The 23,043-nt window shown below is 41.0% G+C and overlaps 1 protein-coding gene and 2 long non-coding RNA genes across 3 annotated transcripts; 2 read left to right on the top strand and 1 right to left on the bottom strand.

The window, feature by feature from the left end:
* Nucleotides 1–5,407: 5,407 nt before the first annotated feature.
* LOC121740957 lies at nucleotides 5,408–6,434 on the top strand. The gene is made up of 2 exons (XR_006037722.1): nucleotides 5,408–5,546; nucleotides 5,630–6,434. It is a non-coding gene; the product is annotated as an uncharacterized LOC121740957 (long non-coding RNA).
* Nucleotides 6,435–7,244: 810 nt separating this feature from the next.
* On the top strand, nucleotides 7,245–9,295 carry LOC121741390. Its single transcript, XM_042134119.1, has 2 exons — nucleotides 7,245–7,899; nucleotides 9,274–9,295. Exon 1 carries the CDS (start codon nucleotides 7,249–7,251, stop codon nucleotides 7,882–7,884), a length of 636 nt encoding a protein of 211 aa, XP_041990053.1. The 5' UTR covers nucleotides 7,245–7,248; the 3' UTR covers nucleotides 7,885–7,899; nucleotides 9,274–9,295.
* Nucleotides 9,296–16,035: 6,740 nt separating this feature from the next.
* Nucleotides 16,036–17,786, bottom strand: LOC121742126. Its single transcript, XR_006037980.1, has 2 exons — nucleotides 16,425–17,786; nucleotides 16,036–16,337 (listed from the first exon to the last, which is right to left on the bottom strand). It is a non-coding gene; the product is annotated as an uncharacterized LOC121742126 (long non-coding RNA).
* Nucleotides 17,787–23,043: the final 5,257 nt, after the last annotated feature.

The following is a 23,043-nucleotide window of genomic DNA, read 5'->3' as shown; positions in this document are numbered from 1 at the left end:
CCTAGGGCATGCGGGTTTCTACAGAAGATTCATTAAGGATTTTGCGAGGATTGCCCAACCACTCACTCATTTGTTGCATAATGAAGTTGATTTTATTTTCGATGAGAGGTGCAAGGAAGCTTTTCAGCTACTGAAGGATAAACTAGTCTTTGCCCCTATTATTAGAGCACCAAACTGGAGTTTACCGTTTGAAATAATGTGCGACGCAAGTGATTACACAGTGGGGGCAGTACTAGGTCAAAGAATCGATGGGAAAAGCTATGTGATTTTTTATGCATCGAAAACACTCAATCAAGCCCAGAAGAACTATGACACCACAGAAAAGGAAATGCTGGCGGTAGTATACTTGTTTGAGAAGTTTCGCTCGTACTTGCTGGGGTCGAGGGTGATAGTCTTCACTGACCACGCGGCTATCAAGTACTTGTTGGCGAAGAAAGAATCCAAGCCAAGATTAATCCGTTGGGTGTTACTTTTGCAGGAATTTATTGGGAAGTTCGAGACAAAAAGGGGACAGAAAACAAAGTGGTTGATCACTTGAGCAAGATTTTCCAAGGAGAGACGGATGAAGCTATACCTGATGCATTCCCGGAGGAGCATCTGTACTGTATAGGAACATTTCCCAGCAGATTGGAAATGGTGATGGCGTTAACAGGTCCAGGAGATTCTGAAATAGGGAAGTGTCAACTGAACGCCGAGCCTTGGTTCGCAGACCTAGCAAACTACTTGGTCACTGGAGAAGTACCCAGTCCTCAAGAAAGCACCCGGGCCCAGAAGATGAAACTGAAAGTGAAGCCAAGTACTATTTTTGGGACGACCCGTATCTATGGAGAATGGTAGCTGACCAGGTGATTAGGAGGTGTATTCCAGAATGGGAACAGAGGGATGTGCTGAATCATTGCCATGCCTTAGCTTGTGGAGGTCACTTTGGACCAAGGAAGGTGTTAGATAGCGGTTTTTACTGTCCTACGTTGCATAAGGATGCTTTTGAGTTTTGTCAGAGCTGTGAGAGATGCCAGCAGACAGGGAGAATTTCTAAGAGGGATGAAATGCCGCAGGTCCCGGTGATCTAATGTGAGATCTTCGACGCTTGGGGTATGGACTTCATGGGTCCATTTCCATCTTCGCATGGGAACACGTATGTCCTTGTGGCGGTAGATTATGTGTCGAAATGGATAGAGGCCAAGGCTACCACCTCGTGTAAAGCCGGTGAGGTGGCAAAATTTCTTAGAGCTAACATTTTTAACAGGTACGGTGTTCCTAGGGCTATTATTTCTGATCAAGGGACTCACTTCCGGAACCGAACAATTGAAGCTCTGATGAAAAAATACGGAGTCCACAGACTGTCTACACCTTATCATCCCCAGTCAAATGGGCAGGCAGAAATATCAAATAGAGAGATCAAGGCAATACTAGAGAAGATGGTGAATCCGTCAAAGAAAGACTGGAGTAAGAGTCTTGACGACGCACTATGGGCCTACAGGACAGCCTATAAAACGCCTATTGGGATGTCACCCTACAGGCTAGTGTTTGGCAAGATGTGCCATTTGCCTGTAGGTGTGGAACACAGGACATATTGGGCGGTCAAGGAAATTAACATGAACCCTCCGGCGTGTGAAGAAGAGAGGAAACTGCAGCTTCAAGAACTGGAAGAATTAAGGCTTGAGTCTTATGAGTCTGCGATGTGGTACAAAGAGAAGACGAAGCTATGGCATGACAAAAACCTCCGGGTCAAGGAACTTCACGTTGGTCAGAAAGTTCTTCTTTTCCAATCTAGGCTCAAACTGATGCCTGGGAAGCTAAAGTCCAAATGGGTAGGGCCATACACTGTTGTTGGCCTTCAAGCAAACGGAGCTGTGGAGATCCAGGGAAGTACCTCAAACTCTACTCCCTTTCTTGTTAATGGTCATTGGGTGAAGGTTTTTAGGGATAATTCTGAGTTGTGTGTAGTGGAGGAAATGCCACTACGCGCACTCTCCATTATCGCCTAGTCAGTTTGGCAAGCAGTGCTCTCGATGAATTCCTGGGTCAGGTAAGTTGGGATGTTTATTTTTATCTATTCATTGAACCAGGGAATCTCGAGAGTGCAAAATTGAATGTGTAAATAATTTAGGGATAATTCTGAGTTGTGTGTAGTGGACGAAATGCCACTACGCGCACTCTCCATTATCGCCTAGTCAGTTTGGCAAGCAGTGCTCTCGATGAATTCCTGGGTCAGGTAAATTGGGATGTTTATTTTTATCTATTCACTGAACCAGGGAATCCCGAGAGTGCTAAATTGAATGTGTAAATAATTTAATCGTTTTTTTTAAATGAAAAAAATCTAAACAAAGAAAAAATTCTAATCTTCCAAAAATATTTTCGGAATGCCAGATTTCTTTAGGGAAATTGCTTTGTCACCTTTGAATCCTTAACCTAGGAACCTGTTGTTTCATTTTTGTTGTTTTTGTCTAAGTGTGGTATTGCGAGAGGGAAGCGTTTCCATGGGGCAGAGAAATGTTAGTTTGGGAGGGAAGAGATACGGTTTCGAAATTCAAAATTCACTTTATGGGTAGGGGTACGGATGCTTACATCATGGCTGCAAACTTTCCCATTCCTACCTAAATATCTCTTTTCCCTCCTTATTCTTTATTTCCTACAACTGAATTCTCTCTCTCACTAAAAACACCAATTTTCTCCCTTGCAAGTCCACCAATTTCTAAACCTAACCAGAAATTTTCTTCCAAGTTCTTTGCGAAATTTTCAGATTCAGGCCATGGAGAACACATTAAATGCAGGAAACCCGACCGGATCTGCCGATTCCAACGCGGCGACGTTCATGGCACAGTTGATGCAGAAGTTTGGCGGGCCGGAAGAGGCGATGAAAGCCTTCACCCTGTTCACGTCAATGATGGGGAAGGCCACACCTGCTGCGTCGACGTCCATCACAACCACCGCACCACCACCGCCGCAAGTTCCTGAGGATATGATTTCCCGACCGTCTACCGTACATGCAGAAGCCGACCCGTTTACTGGCGAACTGGAAAAAGAAGTCGCGGTAGGCAGAGAGCAGAAACAAGGGACAGATCTGGTTGTGGAGATGGAGCAAACGACGTTTGTTGAGGGGGAAACGCCTGTTGTCTCTGATGTTGGTGTTGTTGAGGGGGAAACCCTTGTTGTCTCTGAGGTTGATGCTGTTGAGGGGAAAACCCCTGTTATTTCTGCTAATATTGGTGCTGTTGAGGGGGAAACCCCTGTTGTCTCTGCGGTTGGTGCTGTTGAGGGGGAAACCCCTGTTATTTCTGCTAATGTTGGTGTTGTTGAGGGGGAAACCCCTGTTGGTGAGTTGGAGGGGGCGACCCCTGATATTTCTGAAGAATTTGCTGGGGGGAGAACCCCGGAAGGGATGGCGGGCGGCGATGCCCTAATTTCTGAGAAGAAGCTTGCTGAGGGGGAAACCCCTATTTATATCGAGAGGGGAACCCCTGGGTTGTCTGTGGAGGAAGAGGCTCCCGTTACTGAAGGAGTACGGGAATCCGTTGAGGATAGGGTGAATCTGATAGTGGATTTGACAGATGTATCGGAAGGGACGGATTCACCGGTGAACGAACGACAAGCCAGGAGACAGGCTTGACGGAGCCTGGTGAACGTGATAGATGATTTCGTCCCACCTACTGAAGGTGAAATGTTGGGCCTAGCACCCATGGAAACCGTGCAGGATAACTCTCCTAGACCTAGCGAGGAGCGGAGTGATGGGGAGGAGCACCGCATGGCGGCGGAAAGGAAACGGAAGGGCAAACAGGCAGCTCATTCCTTGGTCAAGAAGACGAAAAGGCCCTCTGGGGGTAAAGCTATTGAAGTCTCCCTCCCTCCCCCGACGAAGGTACCATATGCTAGAGAGCCGGTTAGCCCTGCTAGGTCCAGTGTGTCACGCCCGCATTTTCTAAGGATAGAAAACACGGTTGATTGCGACTAGGGGAGGATTAAAGAAGCGGGGAAGAAAGGGGAAAATCAACACAACTCGACCATAGCTCGAAAAAAAATGGGAATAACTCGAATAAAATCAGAGTACCATTTCAACAATCAACAACTCCAAATGAAATATCTCAACAATACACGAATTCGAAAGAAACAATATTTAGCGGAAGCATTTCGAGAGTAGAATAATGCTATGTATGAAGACACAACATATTCTAGACATTTGACAGACATTCTTCACTTTTATGCTCAACACCCACCGCGCTCGTCACCGCTCAACCTGCACATAGGGAAAACACATGCAGGGCTGAGTACTTGATGCACTCAGTTGACTCATGCCGAAAACATTTTCAATAAAAAATATTTATCATGTCATTAATGAGTAACCTCAGGGTTTTAACTTTGAAAGAGCCCGAGTCACAAAAACATTTCACCAACATCATCATCGCCATCAACCTCAACATCATCATACCATATCTGAACATACATGACAAAGAATGTGGCCACATTCCAAGCCACTAGACCGGCCAACTCAAAGAGATAGCGCATGATCTACGGGGTGTACACTAGCCTGAGTAGGGACTCACTCCCTAGTCAGACCCGAATTCGATTAACCATACATGACAAAAGCCACTTCAGATAGGTCCCATAGCAACACAAAAATATGGCATGACAAACATATTTCGCAAAAATAAATATACTTAGGACATAGTCCTTATTTAAAAAGAAAGCCCACCTCAAATGCTTAAATCCTCAACACTTTCTTGTTCCAACCGCAACAACGTGTACAAGTTCACCCTTTTCGAAATATCATGATATGCAAAATTAGACTTTGCAATATAAATAATTTTATCAATGCATGCATCCTAAGTGTGTGCTCAATTTATCCCTTTCTCTTTTCTTAGCATAACCTCATATTTCAAACTCGTTCAAATGTCAACTCAAAATTTCAGAACTCGGACTCGTCAATTAATCAAAACAGCATCAACAAAAAAAAATTATACTCCCACCCATCACCATTAGTCCTACGTACAAGAGACACCCATGAATTTAAATAATGTCGCCCAAAACTAAACCTTTTTCTCAATTTAATTCTAAGTAGCTCAAAACTACTATGGCCCAACAACATTATTGATTAAGGGAAGACAACATAATACTTCCAGTCCCATACCGAATCTAAAAATACGAAAGAAGCAACTTAAATAAAAGAGTTTAATGCGTATACTCCCAATCCATCCCAAAATGAATTTAAAAAAAACAATTAAAATAATTGAACATTAATACTCCTTAGCCACCACGTATATACTCCTTTCACACCACATGTATACATATCAACACATGCAAAAAGGAAAGATGAAATATTAAAGTATACTCTAGCCCCATAGTCTTCTTCAAAATTCCAACAGCAAAAACTCTCTCCCTCTCTCTCCCTACTTCTCAAATTTTCAACACTCTCTGCCTCTCACTAAATCTCACATCTCTCTCTCCCTCTGCCTTTCTTCTACAATTGAAGACATATCATTCATTCAACACCAAGCTCTCCCTCAATCCATTTCTCTCGGCGTTATCACCACGCCTTTGTCACACAGCAGGTACGTCCCCTTCCCCTTCTAATCTTTAATTCAATTTCTTAATTGTTTGATTTCAGTTATTAATGGGCCGACAAAATTTGCAGAACTAAGATTGAAAGAGAAAACAAGAGAACAAGTTCTAATGATATTAAAGTTTGCAACTTTATCAAGAACGAATCAGTCAAAAAATTTCCAAACATTCACCAAGGGCCTAATTTCGATTTCGTGAACTACTATGATTATGTGAAAGCATGACATAGGATTGAATGCAGAGACTTTCATAAAATTGTGGATATACCTTCCGGAAGAAGCAAAAACCTGCAGAAGAGGATGTATTGAAAAAGATCACAACTCACTTAATTTCTCCTTCACACTGTGATTTCGAGAATTTGTGTTATGGAATCAAAAGTATAGAGATTTTTCATTATTCAAGGGATTGAGGAGAATTTACCTTTGTGAAAGAGAAGAAAACTGCATAAGAATTTTGGAACGGCGGATGCTAACCGTTGAGGTTGTGGGGAGGGATATATGTATAACAAATTGACTTGTTTGTTGGAGAAATTTCAGGGGATGGGGATATTGCTGATGCAACGTGTGAGATGGAATTTGGAGAAGGATATGTTGACCAATAAATGACTGATAAAATAAGTGGGATCATGGGAAACCGATTTCATGGAATGGGGAGTAGAGACCGATTTGTTCTCTTCTTCCGGATTTTGTGGAACAGATTTGACAAACAAACACATGACAAAATCAGGAAATTAATTGGGCTGGTTTGCAGAAAATAATGAAGTTAAATTAGGGTTCAAAAGAATAAATGGGCTTCCTCGAGAAAATCAGTTGGGCTTGTAAAAGAATAAATTTAATAGGTCCAAATATGTATTTTTTTCAATAAGGAAACAAAGGCGAGAATTTTTCAGGTGTACAAACGACGTCCTTTCAAAAATAAATAAAACGGTAGAAAAAGTCGGGGTATTACACAGTGAATTTGAAGAGGAGCCAGAAGAGGAACTCAATTTCGAACCTGCAGAAGTGTGGCGACCTACAAGGAACAGAGTGGTCCGGGTAAACTCGCAAAGTCTGGAAAACGATATGATCCCGAAGAATTGAAGGAGATAGATTCCGATGAAGAATTCCGGCAGTACACTGATGTCGTCAGTTTCGATTGGTTGTTGAAGCATAGCTCTGCGGAGGTTCCAACGGCGCTGGCACGTGAATTCTTTTCTACATTCTGTTTGAAACCAACCATTGACTTGGATGCCGATTCCATCACTTTCCGTCTATTCACCGAAGAACATGAAATGAGTATCCGAGAATGGTCCCTCCAAATGGGATTGTTCACGTGTACGGAGGATGATGAGCGACTATGGAATGATCGGGTGGTTGGAGCGCCGAAGTTTATGCCTGGATTCAAACCACAATCGGCCTGGGAGTTCATCACCCACCCGAAGGTGGGACAGTTTAAGACAAGTATTTTAAAGGGGTTTCATATAGAGAATCGCATACTTCGATTTGCTCAGACTTTCATCAGTTACAATCTCATGGGGACTGCCAACTCGGCCTTGACAACGGCGAATTTATACTTTACTTGGTGCATGGCCAAAGGAGTACGGGTGCATTTAGGCTACTGGTTAGCCCAGGCATGCCATCAAATGACCGCCAACCCTTCTCGATACATGTACACGTGTCACCTTTTAGGGGCTTATCTTCAGCAAAAACGATAATGAAGATCGCCAAATCGGCCCCTGAGGTGGTTTTATGTGAGCCTCCAGAAATCTTCAACGTTGACTACTTTTTCAACAAGGGGTTGTTGTACATGCATGCGAAGGAGGTTTGTTTCTACGAAGTTAGCAGGGTGGAGCTCCAGGTCAAGCAAGAACCGGACGTTGTTGAGTCCCAAACTACTGTTGAAGTTGAGGCGATGAGGAAGGAGGTGGCAGAAATGAGGACGGGAGTCAGAGAAGAAATGGCGGCCCTACGGGGTAGTGTGAATGAATTGGTGGGGATGTCGTCAGCCCACAGCGGTCAGATGAAGGAGGCTGTCCAGTTAATGATGATGATGACAAAATGGATAAAGGAGAACTTCTCCGAGCCCCAGGCAAAACTGACTACTAGACCCAGCAAGGTGTCCACCCAGCCAGGGCCAGGGAATTCGACTCCCCAGCATCCCCCACCCGCGTCTAAACCCTTGTTAGCCCCGTCGGCATCAAAGACCCTGACTGTGAAGCGGACATTGACCAAGCAACCGAGTGAGGAAGTGAAGGAGAAGCCGGATTCGCCGGCGAGAAAGAAAGCAAAGGTGACCCGACCTTACGTACCGCACCAGTCTGGCTCACGCGGGGGCCAGACTCTGAATTGAATCCCCCATGAACAAGTAACTTTTACTTTTCTATTTTTTTTTCTTTCTTCTTTCTTTTCAGTTTATATATGTTCTTTGCCAGCATGCTTTATTCTGTATATATGTGTTGTGCTTTCACACACTTAGCCCAATGATTGGTCTAAGTGTGAGAAGGTGTTGTTCTTTTATGCATGTTTTGGCTTTTGTCTGTTGCACTTCTGCCACTTAGCCCGATGTTAGGTCTAAGTGTGAGAAGTTTGTGTTGTTTGTGCGTGTCTTGTCTTGTTTATTGTTGAGTGTTTGTTTTGTATTGGGTTCTACTTCCCTATTTCCCCCCTTCACTGGGATAGCTTGGGGACAAGCTGGAGTGAAGTGGGAGGGGGAGGGAGTGAGTGCAGTATTTGTTTTTGTGGATAGGAGTCTCTAGGTCTAGTCGAGGTTTAATGTTTTTGTGTGTCGCATGAGCTAGTGATATAATAAGGTAAGATTCCCTTAGTAAGAGCGATTAAGATAGGATGCTTGTCAACTTTGAGGCCTTTTTACCTTAATAAGCCGAATGCGGTCTGAATGAAGTAAGGACGATAGAAGATGCCTTAGATAACCTAGTTGTGCAGCCCCACTATAATGCGAGTTATAAGCCTAAACATATTGTGCTAACATGTTAGAAACGGGGCCGCCACTTGATGTTTAGGGAGTAGAGTCGGAAGGAGAAAAAATGTCATTCTGGAGGTATAAGCTGGACGAAGTCCAGGAATTGGAGGTAAAAGCTGGACGAAGTCCAGGGGGGAAGAAAAAAAAACACATATATAAAAGGAGGAATAGAAAAAAAAAATCTAAGGGCAGGAAGCAATAAGTAACCTGACCCAGGAATTAAAAGGAAAGGGGGACTGTACAAAGGAGAAACTCTCATAACCCGAAGTATCAGTGGTGTGTCGTTGACTTAAGAGTGAATCGATCCTAACATCCCTAGTGAGGAATGAGGGATCGAGCGAACCTAACAGCTGGGAAATCGATAGGCTATCTTGACAAACTGACAGACCGTTTAAGTGGAACAAGGGAGGAGGAGGATTTGTAGGCTGTAGCCAATCGGATAGAACTTAAGCTTGTGGGGACGATCGCCTACAAGTTGAAACTAGTTCATGCTTGTGTGTTTGTTTTCTCTCTTTAAGTGTTGTTTTCTCTTTTGTGAGTCTGTAGTATGTCTAGGTCTAGTAGTTTGTGTTTTGTTCGTGTCTTGTTTGTAGAATCGTTCATGGGAACTGTGCATTGAAATTCGCCTTATTTCTTTTTCTTGTCTTTCATGCTTGAGGACAAGCATGGTTTAAGTGTGAGCAGTTTGATAAGGCTAATTTCATGCATAGGTCTAGGGGTTGATATCATACAATTATAGGGTCTAACACATGTCTTAAGCCACATGTGCAGAAGAATTCGCCAGGTCGAGGAACAAAGAAGGTGAATTACAAGGACCATGCAATTGCGGCGAATAAGTGAGCAAATTCGGAGGAAAATGACTAGACGGAGGGATCGTGAAGCTGAAGGGCAGAATGAGGATTTCTGCGAAGGTTTCTAGAAGATCCTACCGCATCTATATAAGGAAGAGAGCATGCAATGCTCGGGGAGGACCTTCTTTTTTGGCACTGATGCCTCTGGTTCTTAGCTCACACACTTCTGCACACTTAGGGATTTTTCTTGTTTTGAAAGGGGTCACGTTCAGGTCCACTGCTGTTTTCTGATTTCCAAAAAAATTGTGGTGTAACACCGTCCTTGCAGAGGGTGAAGAAACAATTACTTGCTTTTATTTTAGTTACTGTTGTTGATTTCACCGAGCTTCGCTGCTTGAAGCTCGGCCTTGTTCTCGTTTGAAGCGTTCGTAGTTAATGAAATCTCTGTTTTCCGTATTTGAGCTGCTGTTGAGTTTTGATTATGGATGTTGTTTACTTTGAGCTTGTTGGTTACTGAATTGGATGTTTGGTTTCCGTGCTGGTTGTTTATTAGAGTAGAATCGTTGGGATCTGGTGTTGATCAGAGTAGATTTGTTGAATCAGAAGTTATGGAGTTGAGTTTGGTTGTTGTTGGGTTCGGATTGCTTGGATCCGGAGTGGATAAAGCTTCCGACGTTTAGATCTGCGACAGAGTGATCAGGATTTATGCCTAGTTTTTGTGTTTTCATTTCATTCCGTCTAGTATACGTAGATCTGTTTTATTTCTGGCTGGTTGCGAGTTTCCGTCGTCCGAATTTTTACATTTTGTTTGAATCTCGGTATGTGCTCAGTTTTCTTCATCTTCGTGTTTGATTCAAATGAAGTTATACATGTCATTGTTAGTTAAATTCTTAGTTTGTTAGTTGCAGCTTTTCTTCCGTACTTGATATTTCTGGAAGTTGGTCCCCACTTTTATTTGCGTTCTGTTTAGCTGTAGTTGGTAATTGTTTGCTCGGTCTAGGAAGTTAGTTTAAAATTACGTAGTTCTAAGGATATTCGATCTCAGCATGACGTTTATAGTTTCCTAGGTCTATTGTTTGATTTTGTGCCTAGGTCTAGCCGTAGTTATACCTCAACCCAAATTTGCGTGGCAGCAGCCTCTTTCTAAACCAAAGTCTCTAGATGCTTTCTTACGCGTCCATCTTCGTGGGATCGACCCCTGCTTCTCTATACTAATCTATAGTATAACGGGTTGAGGGATCTTTGAAACGTAAGAGTTTGTATCCATAGACAGAGTCTTCCGTGTCACCTTGAGTTCCTAGACCTAGTGTTTAGTGGATTCATTGGACTTGGTAGCTCGACCTAGAAGTTTATTACACATACACTCACACGACAGAGCGGCCGTTTCAATGGGCATTGAGCGAACTGATCGCAAGATCTGGATCGACTACCTGTGCCATGTATCCGATCTCTTTCTCCTCTATATCTGTTTTTGAAGACGACTCGGGATAATCTCTTCCTGACGAACTCCAATCCCCGTCACTTTCTGAACCAAACTGAAATGGATCTCCTATGGTTAACCCCGATCTGGTGGTGACCGTAGATGCTGTCTCTTTGACCTGCCAAAGCATCCATTCCAGTAAACAACCTCAAACTCAGAATCTAACATAATCAAAACTCAACATCAACATCATCATCACAGAAAATAGAAATTCCATAGATAGATAAGCAAGTTTCAACAAATAACAAAAGCCGAGCTTCGAACAGCGAAGACTCGGTAGAAATCCGAACAGAAAACTAAAACGAAAGCAGATAAATTGTTTCTTCGCCCTACACGAGGACGGTCGTGCACAACAGCCAACAGAAAACGAATCCAAAACCCCTAGACTTCCGATTACTCCAAGTGTGTGTAGAAGTGTGTGAAAAAAATGAGCTCCGAGCCAAAAGTCGTAAGTCCCCCCTTTTGTATGTTGCATGCTCTCTCTTTTATAGACGTGGAGGCGATCTTCTAGAAGTTTTCTGTTGAATTCTCCGTTCTGCCCTCCAGCTAATGATCTCCTCCGTCTGGCAATTCTTCTTCATTCTGCTCATTTTCTCGCCAATTTCCTTCTCCAGGCGATTATCTTTCTTCCTTCCTGGACCTGGCGATTTCTTCTACACACCTGGCTTAAAAGATGTGTTAGACCCCGTAAATTGTTGAATTTAACCCCATAACCGATGCATGAAATTAGCCTTATCAGTTCCCTTTTTCAATATGTAGATCGTAGCCTATATATACGCAAACTTGGAACAACCCTCCAAGTATTGTGAACTTTCTAGACTTGCTAATTAAATATAGAAATGTGAAACATCTCTTACACTTTATTAAAACATTGAATAAAGAAACTAAAACACTTCAAGACTCTTGGATTGACCATTGGACACTTGATTTAGCTTTACTAATTAGGCTCTTGAGTCTTCAAAATAAGGAGAGAGGTCATTGATGTTGAAGGTTGCTGAAACTCCATAGTCACCAGGCAACTCAATTTTGTAAACATTATCTCCCATTCTTTTGAGAACTTTGAAAGGTCCATCAGCTCTAGGCTTCAATTTTCCACGACGACCGCGAGGAAAGCGTTCCTTGCGAAGATGAATCAACACCAAGTCTCCTTCCTTGAATGTTGACGGCTTTCAATGCTTATTAGCACGCTTCTGATACTTCTCATTTTGTTTGATAATTTCTTGTCGAACCTGCTCATGCAATGTGTTGATGAATTTAGCATGATTTTCACCATCACTACTGTACGGATGAAAAATAGGAACAGGGGCCAAATCCAATGGAGTAATTGGATTGCTACCAAAGACTACTTCAAATGGACTTCTTCCTGTTGTTTGGCTACATGATTGATTATACGCTTGAGCAAATACTGTATCCCATTGCCGTGGCTTCTTACCAATCAAACTCCTCAAAAGGTTTCCCAAGCTCTGATTAACTACTTCCGTTTGTCCGTCCGTTTGCGGATGATGAGAAGAGCTAAATTGAAGTTTAGTTCCAAGTTTTCCCCAAAGTGTACGCCAAAAATGACTCATAAACTTTGGATCACGATCTGATGTGATTATTTTTGGAATACCATGAAGTCTCACAATTTCCTTGAAGTAAAGATCAGCGACATGTGTAGCATCCAAAGTATTGGTGCAAGTTACAAAGTGGGCCATTTTAGAAAATCGATCAACAATAACCATAATTGAGTCTTTGTTCCTTTGAGTACGAGGTAAACCCACAACAAAATCCATACTTACATCTTCCCAAGGAGCTATGGGTACCGGTAACGGAATGTACAATCCGGTAATTTGATTACAGCTTTTAGCAATATGACAAGTTCTACACCTCTCAACACAATGCATGACATCACGATCCATCCTAGACCAATAGAAACTTTCTTGAATGAGTCAAAGAGTCTTATCCCTTCCAAAATGCCCAACAAGTCCTCCACTATGTGCTTCATAAATAATTGCTTGCCTTAGAGAATATTAAGGAACACACAAAAGTGAACCCTTGAATAGAAATCCATCTTCAATCAAGAAGTGTTTAAATGGACCCTTTACACATTCTTCCCAAATTCTGCCAAAGTAAGGATCATCCCTGTAGAGTTCCTTAAGCACTTCAAAGCCAATGACTTTTTCTTGCAAGGTATTCAACAATGAATATCGTCGGCTCAACGCATCAACTACACAATTAGAAATACTCAACCCATTTTGCATGTCGATGATTAAATTTTTGCTGAGTATTCAAATACTTCAAAGCTTCATGATCAGAAAAAAGAACAAATTCTTTGTACAAAAGATAATGTTGCCAATGATCCAATGAAACGGACAATAGCAAATAATTCCTTTTCATAAGTCGAATAGTTCCGCCGAGAGTTATTCAACATTTCACTGAAGAAAGCAGTTGGTTTACCTTCTTGGCTTAGAACAACACCAATTCCCACATTTGAAGCATCTCAATCAACTTCGAAAATTTTATCAAAATCTGGAAGTTGAAATATTGGAGCTTCTGTCACCTTCCTCTTCAAAACTTCAAAGCTTTTTTCTTCCTCTTCCGTCCACTTGAAACTCCCACCTTTCAAGCACTCGGTGATAGGTGCAATGATAGTGCTGAAGCTCCTGATAAATCTGAGATAAAATGAAGCTAAACCATGAAAACTTCGAATATCATGTATAGATTTAGGAATCGGCCAACTCAATATAGCTTCGACTTTACTTTCTTCCATTTGTATTCCCTCTGAAGAAACAACATAGCCTGAGATGACTAGGCTAGTTGAGAAGAAGTGACACTTGTTTAAGTTTGCAAACAATTTCTGCTCCCTTAGCACTTCACACTTGTTTGAGGTGAAGTAAGTGTTCCTCCGGACTCGAGCTGTAAACAAGGATGTCATCAAAGTAGACAACAACAAAATTTCCAATAAAAGGTTTAAAAACATGATTCATAAGACGCATGAATGTAGATGGTGCATTAGAAGGGCTGAATGGCATGACCAGCCACTCATAAAGACCATCTCGAGTTTTGAGTGCCGTCTTCCACTCGTCACCTGATCTCATTCGGATTTGATGATAACAACTTTTAAGATCAATCTTTGATCCTATCTTAAAATCATGCAATTGATCAAGAAGATCATCAAGACGAGGAATTGGAAAGCGATACTCAATGGTAATCTTATTTACCGCTCTGCTGTCAATGCACATGCACCACGAACCATCTTTTTTGGCACGAGAAGGGCTGGAACAGCACACAGGCCTTTGCTAATTTGCACAAGGCCCTTGGATATGAGCTCATCTACTGTCTTTGCAACTCCTTGTGTTCCCTTGGATTCATCCTGTAAGCTGATTTGTTAGGAATAAAAGCTCCTGGGATTAGATCAATACAATGCTGAATATCACGCATTGGAGGGAGGCCATGGGGAATTTTTCGGGTATCACATCAGAAAATTCCTCAAGAATAGGTTGCATTTGCCATGGGACATCTTGATTGACTTTGTTTTCTTCAAGAACCATAAGTTGTTGAAGATTCACGTATCACCTTGTGAACTTGAGATTTGGAGAATAGGTTGCTTCCTTCCGCCTTCAATGGTCCTAAAGTGATTTTTGCACCATCTTTTACAAAAGTATGAGTATTTTTTAAGCCATCATGTATAAATTTTCAATCATATTGCCAAGGTCTTCCAAGAAGTAAATGACAAGCATCCATTGGAACAACATCACACCACACTTCATCTTTATATTTTTTACCAATGGAAAATGGAACAACGCACCTCTTGTTTACCTTTATTTCACTATCATTTTTTAGCCAAGAAAGCCTGTATGGTTGAGGATGGGGCACCGTCTTTAATTTCAGTTTCTCTACCATCATAGCAGCCACCACATTTTCGCAGCTTCCTCCATCGATGATTACATTGCAGACTTTTCCATGAGAAGTGCACCTTGTGTGAAAAATATTATGGCTAAGCCAAGAATCATCTTCAACATGAGTTGCACTGAGATTGCGAGAAACCATCAATGATTCTCCTTGATCTGCATAAATGAACTCTTCGTCATCATAAGCTTCATCGTAGATTGGCATTGTGTCAGCTTGATCTTCTTCAACATCTTCCACAAGAGTGACAATCCTTCGATTAGGACAATCCGCCGCAATATGTCCGAATCCTTTGCATTTGAAACATGTTTTTTTATTATTTGATCCAGTTGGGCGTCCTGTTCCAACACCTTCTTCTTTAGGTGTAACAAATTTTTGTTTTACCTCTTTTTGTATGGGTGTGGACTTATAGGTTGACGTGCTCCCTCTGTTGAAATTACCACCATAAGATGGAAATCGAGAACCACCTCGAATTGACTCCTTTTGTTGTTTCTCCACCGTGAGAGCCAATTTGGAAACATCATTGTATGTCCAGTAAGGTTGCAATTGGACAATATTACATATATCATACCGAAGTCCTCCAAGAAAACGAGCGATGGTTGGTTATTTTTGATCCACAATATCACATCTCATCATGAGACATTCAAATTCGGCCACGTAATCCTCCACGGACAGCTCCTTTTGCTTGAGATTGTGATATTTAAGAAATGCATCTTGGCGGTAATTATCTGGCAAGAATTTCCTCCGTAGTTCCCTTTTCATTTATTCCCACGTTCTGATTTTGCCGCGACCCTTACGTTCTTGTCGCCATCTTAGATGCTCCCACCAGATGGATGCATGCTTCTTTTGTTTAATAGCCACGAGCTTCACTTTACGATCTTCTGGAACATCATTGAATTCAAAACTCTCTCGATAGAGTTGAGCCAATCAATGAACTCATCAGGATCATTTCTCCCATCAAAGTTAGGAATATCAACTTTGAAATCATGTGATCGAACATTTGGATGACGTTGACAATTGGTTGGTTCGTCTTCACTTGATTCTTCGTCGTCTCCGTTATGGAATGGATTAGTTTCTTTATCTGAGGAATCGCCATCGGAAACATTATCATCATGTCCCACAGGTTCCCAACTTTGAAGACGTTCAGTGAGTTGCTGCACTTGTCTCCTTAAATCATCCACCTCGATATCCCGAAGATCTCTCTATGGACCCGCAGGACCATCGGCATTTGGCCCACGTTTACGACGTCCAGCCATAACCAAAACTCTTGTACCACGTTGACACCGGGAAATATATGGTGAAGTAGGATATTGCAATAGCCGAGATCTAAATTCTCGAGAGTTGTGAAATAAATACCAAAAATTTGATAAATAATGAAAGAATTTTTATTTATTTCTTGAGTAACACAACATTTTATTATTCCAAGCTAAGTCTAAGTTTACAAATATTGACAATGAAGATAAAGGAAATGAAATACGCTAACTAACTAGTATAGTTGTTTTCATACAAGTTGAAATGATATAAAAAGGGGGACATCAAGTAGAAACGCTGTCATGGAACTACTAGCTTCGACCCTTTTCCTAGCATGATTTCGGCCCAGATTCCGACGGCCCGTTGGGCCGAACCGACGAGGTGGCCACCTAGACGAGGTCAGCCTCTTGTCCCTGCCAAAACGAGCCAATAGACAAAGAAAAGGCATAAGGAATAGAGTGTTTAAAACAGCCACTTAGAAAGGGGAAAAGTAGTACTACCTTTCCAGAAATGAGAAAGTGCTTGGGCTAAAAGAAGCAAGCTAGGCCGGCTGCAAGGGCTCAGAAAGACTGAGACTAACCAGCTTGTACCCTCGTTTTACACCTGCCATTGCCAGGGAAATCAATCATGGTTGTACACATGCAATTCGGTTAAAGGTGCTGCAAAAGAAAAAGGGAAGGGAGGGACTCCGGCAGTGGGGTTACAGTTGAGGGAGCAACTGCTCTGATTTCACGAGTACACCACAGTATTACCCTCAAACAAACAGCTGGTGCAGCAGATACACCCTGCACCCAAATCTGCTCTGCAGATTTCCAGATACTCCAGCCTATATATATATGGTGGCCCCCCTTCAACCTCACTGCCTTAACACACGTTCTAACCGGCATTATAGTAAGATTGAGAGTGAGAGGGAGGCCGAAGCCTGGGAGCCAAAACTTCACAGAGCAACGCAGGAAGGTAAACCACCTTCTTCCTTGTCTCCAACTCCATCATGAATCATGTTAACATGTAGTGACACTTCATGTTAGGAAATCACAATATGTTAGGCTAAGAGAACACCGTTAACCCTCACAAATAAATGCTCACAGATGAGAGGCAGCATGCTTAATACGAGTAGTAATCTTAAACTACAATACACCATCGATCACAAGTCACCCAGGTAGAAACACTAGAATCAGAAGCAGCGAGCCACTGTTTTTCCACGAAGAAGACAGCAGCTTGGCAGATATACAACATAGCACCTTAAGATAGGACTTAGAGCTCCTATGGCATAGCAAGCATATTTCAACAATAAACACAAATCGAACACCATCATTTGGACCATCATGAACCGAACCCCCCTGTAACTAATTTGAAAAAACGAAAAAAAGACGTAACAGGGAGAAGAGGACTTATCTCCCGGAGTGTTTCGGGGCTGCTGTGATAGCAGCGGTTTATTAACCACAACGGCAATGGCGAATGGTGACGGTGGCGGCGACGCCGTGCCGTCTCGAACCAGCAGCGCAAATCGGCGGTGACGGCTGAAGCCTCGCGAGGCGACGGCGAGCACTGCTGATTCCGGCAGCTCCTGTGCGAGCACCGGAGATGAGGTGACGGCGACGCTGTTTCCTTCCCCCGGTCTAGACCCTCATCTCAGATGGAGGATTGGCTTCGTATTTTGATTTCTCCAAATTGGGAATGCAAGGAGAAGATAGAGAGAGGCGAGAGAGGGGGAATTCGAGAGAGGGAGGAGAGGCGGGATCCGGAACAGTGGCGATGGAGCTAGGGTTCCGCCCCTTCTTCGATTGGAAATTGATTTGAATTAGGGGAAAAATGTGAGGAACAAGTGAAGGAGGAAGAAAGTGGAGAAAATCAAGTTTATACTGTGCTTTGTCTTTAAAATAACGTAAATGTACCCATTTTGTTTTCTCTTTTATAAATAGGAAAAACACCACCTCCGTTGGTGTGTCTATAAGTAAAGACGCTAGCATAGTTGGCGTTTTATAATTTCCTCGTATTTTACTCGTATTTTCTCCAAATACAGTTTAAATAAAACACGCCAACTGGGTTGGCGTGTATAATTAAAAAAACGCCTTAAGGGTTGGCGTGTTTAGGAAATTAGAAACGCCGAAGGGAATTGCGTCTTTAGGTAAATATGCCATCACGGTTGGTGTGTTATAATAGAAAAACGCCAACACGAGTGGCGTGTTTATACAGAATGATATAGCAGCCTCATCCAAATCGCGAAAAAACTCACACCACACACTTCGCGAAAAACTCATCCAAAGCACCGCCTCCTCTCCGTGATTTCGCCCTCCATTCATCAATCAGTGCTAGTTTTCCCCAAATTCGTATATTTTTTTCGGTTAGTATGCTTATCTTTTACATTATTAGAGTAATTGTTGGATAGTTAGCTAGGGTTTGTAATGGGTTGTGAATTGAGTTGAAATTGATGTTGCATTGTTTGGGTTTAAGTGAATTTGTGTATTGTTGAGATAGTTGAGATATTGATGTTTAGCTAGAGTATAAATTTGATTATAAACCTAAACCCTAGGGTTGTTATAGCTTAAAAAGTGGGCAAATTGATTTGGTTTATGTGGGTTTTGGTTTATTTGGGTTTTATTTGGCTTATAAACCTAAACCCTAGTGACAAATTATTGATGTATATTGTTTAGTTTGAATTGTTAATTTTATGTAGGCGAATTGTGTTATGATTTTGAATGTGCAATGTTGTGTAGGTGAAGTTGTGTATTCCGAATTATTTGATATTGGTGTTCCTTAACGAGTTTTTTCCTTGGGTCAACCCGAGCAAAGGTTTCCTTAACGAGTTTTTTCCTTGGGGAGGGTGTTTTTCGCATTTGGGGAAGGGAAAGTGATTAGGGTTCGCGCTTATGGGAGAGTTCTCACTGATAACTGGTTCCACCCAAACACGCCGACAGAGTTCTCACTGATAACTGGTTCTAATTATTGATATTGTTTAGGTTTGTTTATGGTTGAGATGCCAACTCCATAGGCGTCTTTGGGTATAAACACGCCTACATGTGTGGCGTTTTTAGGCATAAAACACGCAGATGGTTGTGGCGTTTTTTACGTAACATGCCAACCTCGTCGGCGTTTTTTTATGTAACACGCCAACCACGTCGGCGTTTTTAACTTATCTGTATTTCCATAAAATACGACGACATACGGTTCAAAATTGTAAAATGCCAGTACGGGTGGCATTTTCACTTAAAAGCACGCCAATCCGGTGACGTTTTCACTTAAAAACACGCCAATGTGGGTGGAATTTTTCCCATATATGGAAGAAATAACAAAATGGGTACATTTACGTTATTTTAAACGTAAAGTACCCTATAAACCCAATTTTCTCAAGAAAGTGACGGGTGGGAGTAGATAAAATTTAGGGCTTTGTTTTAAATTTCCTCATCTGGGCCAAGGATTTTTAATTAGTTTGGGCCAGGAGATTCAGAAAATAAAAGAACTTCCTCCACTTAAGAAGGGGAATTTCCCTAAGTCACGGAAGAAGAGAAATTAGTGAGCCGTGTGAAGTAGTACTCAATAAATAATTAGATGAGAATTTTAGTAGCCAAATAAGTATTTCAAAATACTTAAAGAAAATAATCCGGGAATTTATTATACCTAAGCAGTTCGGCAAGACTCCGAATAAATTAAATCGTTGATTTAATTAAGGATTTAAGATTTCTAAGTTTAGAAAGAAGGAAGTAAAACAATAAGCACACGCTTAGGCATGCATACATGCAAGATAAATAGTTACTTAAAGCCTAATTTCAGTATATCATTTGTTATAAAGGGACGTCGTCGCACGACGAGTAATCTCATGTCAGGAAGCGCCCGTTTGACAGAGTTTAAGCAAACGAGGTGGGCTGCTTTTCTTTCAGAACGTGATTTTATGTGAAAACGTGAATATTTTTGAATGAGTTGTCATGCCATGTTTTGTTTACGATTACCTATCTATTGGCTATGCCAAGCAAGTTAAATCGAATTCGGGTCCCAGTAGGGCCGCAAACTCTACTCGGACTAGTGTACACATAGGGACTGTGTGCTAGCGCCAGGTTGGCCGGTCCAGTGACCGTTGGAATGTGGCCACATTCCCGGTTCACAGAGATCCGATATGGTATATCATCCGAAGTTTAAATGACTGCAGTCTATTGTCAAAAAGAAATAACAGTTTTAGTGATCGGGACTTGTTTTCAGAAAAACCCCGCGTTCACTCAGCTTGGCTGACAACTAAAAGAGAAAATGTTTTCGGCATGAGCCCACTGAGCTGCATATTGTTTTCCTTAATGTGCAGGTTAATCAATGTCAAAGCCGAGGAGGTGTTGGGACAGAAGACTAAATAAGTAGGAAGATAGCTGGTGTAGTATGTCTGCATACATATTACATCCGTCTTAGTACTCTTCCGTTGCGCAAATTTAGAACTTGCTTTTAGCAAAGACAATTGTTCCATAACTACTCTGATTCAGTATGATTTGTACCCTCAACACATTTCAGACAATGTTTCCTTTGATTTAAGCATCTTATGATGAGTTGAGACAGTTTCAGTAAGTTTTAGTCGCGATATAGCTACACTTTCTTTGACTAGGGAGATGTAGTCGTGACAGATATGATATAGAAATCACTCAAAACAAACACTCTCAATTCACTAGGAATCCACCTAAGAATTTAGAGAAAAGAAATAAGAAGAATCCTCTTCTCAAACTGGCAAATAGCTCAAACTATAATATATTATCAAGTTCCCTTTTTTCAATATGTAGATCGAAGCCTATATATAGGCAAGCTTGGAACAACCTTCCAAGTGTTGGGAACTTTCTAGACTTGCTAATTAAATATAGAAATGTGAAACATCTCTTACACTTTGTTAAAACATTGAATAAAGAAATTAAAACACTTCAAGACTCTTGGACTGACCATTAGACTCTTGGTTTAGCTTTATTAATTAGGCTCTTGAGTTTCTGTGTCAACTGGCGCCGTCTGTGGGAAGCGAGGAAGGTGATGGTGATGGCATGGTGTAACATCCCAAAAATTTGTGATGTTTATTTAATAAGTGATTTGAAATTTCAATTATGAAACTTTTGTTTCTATGCGATTAAGTGAATTATGTGAAATAATTGTCGTGGGTGATGTGGAATGAAGTGGTTGATATTTTTATATTTTTCAATGTGGGGAAATAATTTAATAGGATCATGCATATATTTTGCCGACCCAATTCATTGAAATTTTCAGCCCTTCCTAATTTTTGAAAATAGTATTAAATTTCTTGGATTTAATTAATTATTTTTGGATATTTATCCAAATTAAATCCAAACCAAATTATCCATAATTTGTACAACATGGAATCCGAACTCTAACCTATTCTTTTGGAGTTTTCGAAAAAATCCCCTATTTAATAGGAGGATGAATTATTTTTTTCCTTGATTTAATTGGTGCCTTATTGATTCCCTCATTTTAATTAAATCCAATTAAATCATGTCACATTTTATTTCTTCACCCAAATTAAATTAAGAGTTGAATTATTCCTTGTGGCTAATTAAGCCAATTTTCGCCCCCCCCCCTCTCTATTTTGTAGAGGAGATTATAATTGTTACCTAATTTATGAGAGTCTTTTCCTATAAAGAAACTAACAAATTTAAATCCTATTCTATTTAATTGAGGATTTAAATAATTTTCTTGTGCACACTCCTTGAATTTTCAGCCCCCTCATTATTTTTCCTACTTGGAGATTTAATTTATTTTGTTCCCTTGTTTATGGAATATTCATTGTTTTATTTCCTAAATTGTGGATCTATTTCTCTCCAAGTAAATACCAAATAATTCCTTGTTAATTCCCAGCCATAAATTTCGAAAGTTATGCCTTCTTTTTAATTGTGGGATTTTAATTATTGGCCTCTATTTTATTCCTCCACAATTAATTAATTTTGTGGGATTAAACCTAGGACTATATAATCACCTAAACTAAACCCTAGCCCTCATTCCCTCAAAATTTTCGCCACTCTCCTCTCTCCCTCTCTCTCTCTCACACGCCTCTCCTCTCCCACACACATTCTCTCCAAAAATCATCCATTCAATCCATGTTCTTGCATCCGTTGAAGTTAATTTTCAAGAGTCTCCGACGAATCGCATCAATTCTTATTTCTACCGATTCGTTTTCATCAAGAAAGGTATATTTGATTCACTTTCCCTCAATCTTTTCATATAATCCTTGTTCTTGAACCCTACATGCATATAGTGAGTGTAGGAATGATAGATCACAAAATTAATCGGTGGGAAAGTGTGTTTGCATGAGAACTTTTACTGAGTAAATTTCAAGGTGTTTTCTGTGTCTCGTGTGAATTTCAGCCGTTTTTGTCGAAAAATGGATTTTTAATAAATGTTTGAAGTTGACTGCGCAATTCTGCCAGAAACTTGTGTTCTCGCCCAGAAAGTTTCGTATTCTGTTTGACCAACCAAATGACCTCCGTTTGATGTGATTCTTGAACTAAATGAACATTTGAAGTGTCTTCTGAGTCGTGTAAAACGTTCAGCCTAATTGGACATCAGATGAATTTATGGTGAATTTTTCAAATGAACTGCGCAATGCTGTCAGAATTTTTATGTTCCGACCAGAGAGTTGTATAAATTTTTTGACTGACCAAATGCCATGATTTGAGTGTGAAACTTTAACTGAATGAACTTGAATGTGTCTACTGTGTTGTGACCAAAGTTTAGCATCATATGAGGTCGGATGAAGTTTTGGTGATTTTTACAAACCAACCGCGCAGTTCTGCCAGTTTTGTTGTTATGTGAAAATATCACTTGTTGCTAAGTTTGATGAACTATATGATGCATGTATGATTTGGGAAAGTATCATATGACGTGATTATGCGTGACACATTGAGAAATATTATGGCATGTTTTTCCTTATGTCGATGAATGATGAGATGGGTAATTTAAGGGAAACGATAAAAAGGAACAATAGGACATGCATGATAACATAAGTTTATGGAAAGCTGATTGTGTTGTCGTTGGCAAGGGTGATTGAGTATACGTGAGCTCGAGGAACGAGAGTTGCATAAGTTGGAATTGTGTTGTTAAGCAATCGAGGTGGGCTTTCTTTTCAAACCTCTTTATTTTCCGAAAATA

The sequence above is a fragment of the Salvia splendens genome, chromosome 7 (genome assembly GCF_004379255.2).
Source record: "Salvia splendens isolate huo1 chromosome 7, SspV2, whole genome shotgun sequence".
NCBI classification, from domain to species: domain Eukaryota; kingdom Viridiplantae; phylum Streptophyta; class Magnoliopsida; order Lamiales; family Lamiaceae; genus Salvia; species Salvia splendens.
This window is presented reverse-complemented; position numbering and strand designations above follow the sequence as displayed.